General features: G+C 34.1%; 1 protein-coding gene across 1 annotated transcript in view; it reads left to right on the top strand.

The window, feature by feature from the left end:
• Nucleotides 1-1,736: 1,736 nt before the first annotated feature.
• The window catches only part of LOC106470296, a 35,197-nt gene continuing 33,538 nt past the window's right edge, over nucleotides 1,737-3,395 (top strand). Inside the window, exon 1 of the mRNA XM_022398906.1 lies at nucleotides 1,737-2,115. Within this exon, the coding sequence (XP_022254614.1) occupies nucleotides 1,737-2,115 (379 nt within the window). The remainder of the gene's footprint in view (nucleotides 2,116-3,395) is intronic.

The following is a 3,395-nucleotide window of genomic DNA, read 5'->3' as shown; positions in this document are numbered from 1 at the left end:
CCACAGCAGATATCTTAATGTGGCCTTGCTCAAACAAAATCACAGTAAATAAAACACTCGCCCAAATATGTAAAGAAGCGCAAGAGAAATATACTTTAAAAAGACAGGGATTAAAAACGGAATAAGACATTTAAAAAAAAGCCTCCCACTAGTACAGCAGTAAGTTTGAAAGCTTATAACGGTAAAAACCTGGTTTCGATACCCGTGATGGGCACAGAACAGCTAGCACATCGTGTAGCTTTGTGCTTATCTACAAACAAATAAACAAACATTTCAAAATTAGAAATAACGTGTATAAGAATATAAAAATATTCCTGTTATTAAAGCAATGTTAAGATTTAGAGAAACACAATGAATTAAAAGCCAAGAAAAGTTAAAAACGAGTATTAAGCAATTAATTATCAAAAAATATAAAAACAGTGGAATTTTATCAATAGTAGTATTTATAAAACAAATAAGAATACCAGTTTTTATCAATGAGGAAGAAAATGAAGTTTTACAAATGTATCACATGAGTTTAAAAATTACTTTACAAATGTCACAGGAAATATGTAAAGATACAAAACAGATAATGTATAGAAGTTATTAAATATAGCATCTAAAAGTTTTAACGGTTTGTCAGTAAAATAAGAAAATAATATAAACAAACTTGAAGCATTAACAATAGAAGATTTGTACAATTGTAATAAATTATTTTTCATACTGTGTTCGATTTATTTTAAAACTGAAATTATGTTGGATTGGTATAATAAAGATGTGCAATCATTACGACATTAATTTTGAAATGGTAAAATACAACAATATCGGTTGCTAAGCAACATTTCATCAGCAGAATGTACAATTGACATCAAATTTATTTGTCGTAGCGAAATAATTAATTAATATTGTATATTATATAAAACTACAATATATTCAAAATAATTATTAGTTATCATATCAAATACTGTTTTTACCCTGATGGACTATTCTACTCTTGAGTAATTGACATTTTATATCTTAAATTATTTGAAATATTTGTATTAAATATTGTTTTTATCTTGATGGACTATTCTACTCTTGAGTTATTTACATTTTATATCTTACATTATTTGAAATATTTGTATTAAATATTGTTTTTACCCTGATGGACTATTCTACTCTTGAGTTATTTACATTTTATATCTTAAATTATTTGAAATATTTGTATTAAATATTGTTTTTATCTTGATGGACTATTCTACTCTTGAGTTATTGACATTTTATATCTTAAATTATTTGAAATATTTGTATTAAGTATTGTTTATACCCTGATGGACTATTCTACTCTTGAGTTATTGACATTTTATATCTTAAATTCTTTGAAATATTTGTATTAAGTATTGTTTTTATCTTGATGGACTATTCTACTCTTGAGTTATTTACATTTTTTATCTTAAATTATTTACAATATCTATAAAATAAAACTTTATGTTATTTTGGTATTTTAAATGGGGGGGGGGGAATACCTTCTCTGGCTGCATATGCTTTTATTTCTGTGCTCGCTTTAATGATAGGGCTCGAGAGTAAAGTCAACAGTTCAGTTTACGCTCAGTTATCACACTGTTAATGCTCGTGAAAGATGTCTCGAGCTAGTGTTGCGAGGCTTTAGTCTATTACATAGTGACACAGTTTTCGTAGAACCTTTTAATAAATGCGGCCAGCGAATTGCACAAAGTGTTTAGTAATAAGTTATAGAGAAAAACACAGGGATAATAAGAATGGGCGTTATAGAAGAAGGGGATAAGGGCCATCGGAAAAAGTGTAATCTCCCCGATAGGAATAGAAACGCACCAGTAAACTCAACTCCGACGTCAAGGAATTCATCTATTCACCGTCACGAACAGCAACGCCAAAGTTCACAAAATGCTGAAAAAGACATTACTCAACACGTGGCCAACGCAATGTCCGATCAACAAACACGAGATGGATCTTGTCGATGTGTGAAAGGTCGCGTGGTGCTACTATGGGTTTTATGTGTACTTTCGTTAGGCCTCTCGGGTCTCTGTGGTCTAAGACTCTTTCACGTGGAAGAAAGGCTTACCTCGCTGGAGACAAAGTACAGACAACTGGAGATGCAACATCAAGAACAGCAAGTTAGTAAAAAAAGAATTAAATTTCAAAACCCCCTTTCTTTTGATGAAACTTTAAATATGTTAGAAAAAAAAACCTCTTGATTATGACTCGACTGTGTGTGTGTGTGTGGTTTCTTAAACTAAATTTTCTGCATAAAATAATAAAATTCAATATATTATTCTGGTTCGTGAGGAAGTTGGAATTAAGCCTAAACGTAACTGTATGAGAGTAAACATTTGTCAAGATGTTTTTAGCAGCTATTTTGTTAAATGTAATTCAGGAGTTTGTGTACTATTCTTTCAAGTTAAGGAGTTAGATTCAACATATAAACTGTAAGTAAATAAGTTTAGAACTTTCCTGCATAATAGATTTTAAACACTACAAATTAAATGTAGTCAGAATGTTGTTACATATATATGTGTAAATCAGAAGTGTTGCCCGTGGGTTTGCCTTTAACGCCTATAGATTTTTTTAACTGATCTAAACCAAATTTGGCACGCGCCCTTAGGATCCCCAAAGGGTGTCATAAGGGGCGGCGTTCGATCTGATTTTCCCACATCACTCCCTGAGGGGCCAGTGTCTATTTATGTGTCCGCCTTTGATAGTTATAGTTTTTGTTCTGAACCAAACTTGGTATGCACCGTTAGGGGCGCCCAGGTAGTGCCATGGGAAGGAGGTGGACGTTCGATCTGTACCTTTGGTGTTACTCCTTTACGTCTGTCTGTGTATTCACCTTCCACACCTATAGTTTTTAACCAACTAAAACCAAACTTGGAATATTTCCACAGATCTCCCAACGGAGTGACATGGGAGGGGTGGGGGTCGACGTTTGATATGACCCTCCCATTTACTCCCAGAGTAGCCATTGTTTATCTTTCACGCCTATAGTTTTTGACCGATCATAACCAAACTTGGCACATACGGCTCATCGTTGGTCAGTGTTAAGTTTACGGACTTACGACGCTAAAATCAGGGGTTCGATTTCCCACAGTAGACAGAAGCAGATAGCCCCAAAACAAAACAAACAACAAAAATCACCAAAGGAATGATATGGGAGGGGGTCGATATTCGGATCTGACCTTCCTTCTGTCACTCCGGTGTTCTTCTGTGTGCCCCTTGGTTTAAACCAAACTTCAAAGGCATCCTTTTGACACCCCAAGCACATAGGGGGTCGGCGTTCGGATCCTATGTCAGTCCCAGGGGGCTATCTTTGCTAGTCGTCCCTAATTTAGCAGTGATAAACTAGACAGGGATTCTCAACTTTTCCTCCATCATTAACCCCCTCGGCTTGATGTATTTCTCCA

This window comes from Limulus polyphemus, unplaced genomic scaffold (assembly GCF_000517525.1).
Source record: "Limulus polyphemus unplaced genomic scaffold, Limulus_polyphemus-2.1.2 Scaffold3929, whole genome shotgun sequence".
In the NCBI taxonomy this organism is placed as follows: Eukaryota; Metazoa; Arthropoda; class Merostomata; order Xiphosura; family Limulidae; genus Limulus; species Limulus polyphemus.
The sequence above is the reverse complement of the archived record's forward strand: the minus strand, read 5'-3'. Positions and strand labels throughout refer to the sequence as shown.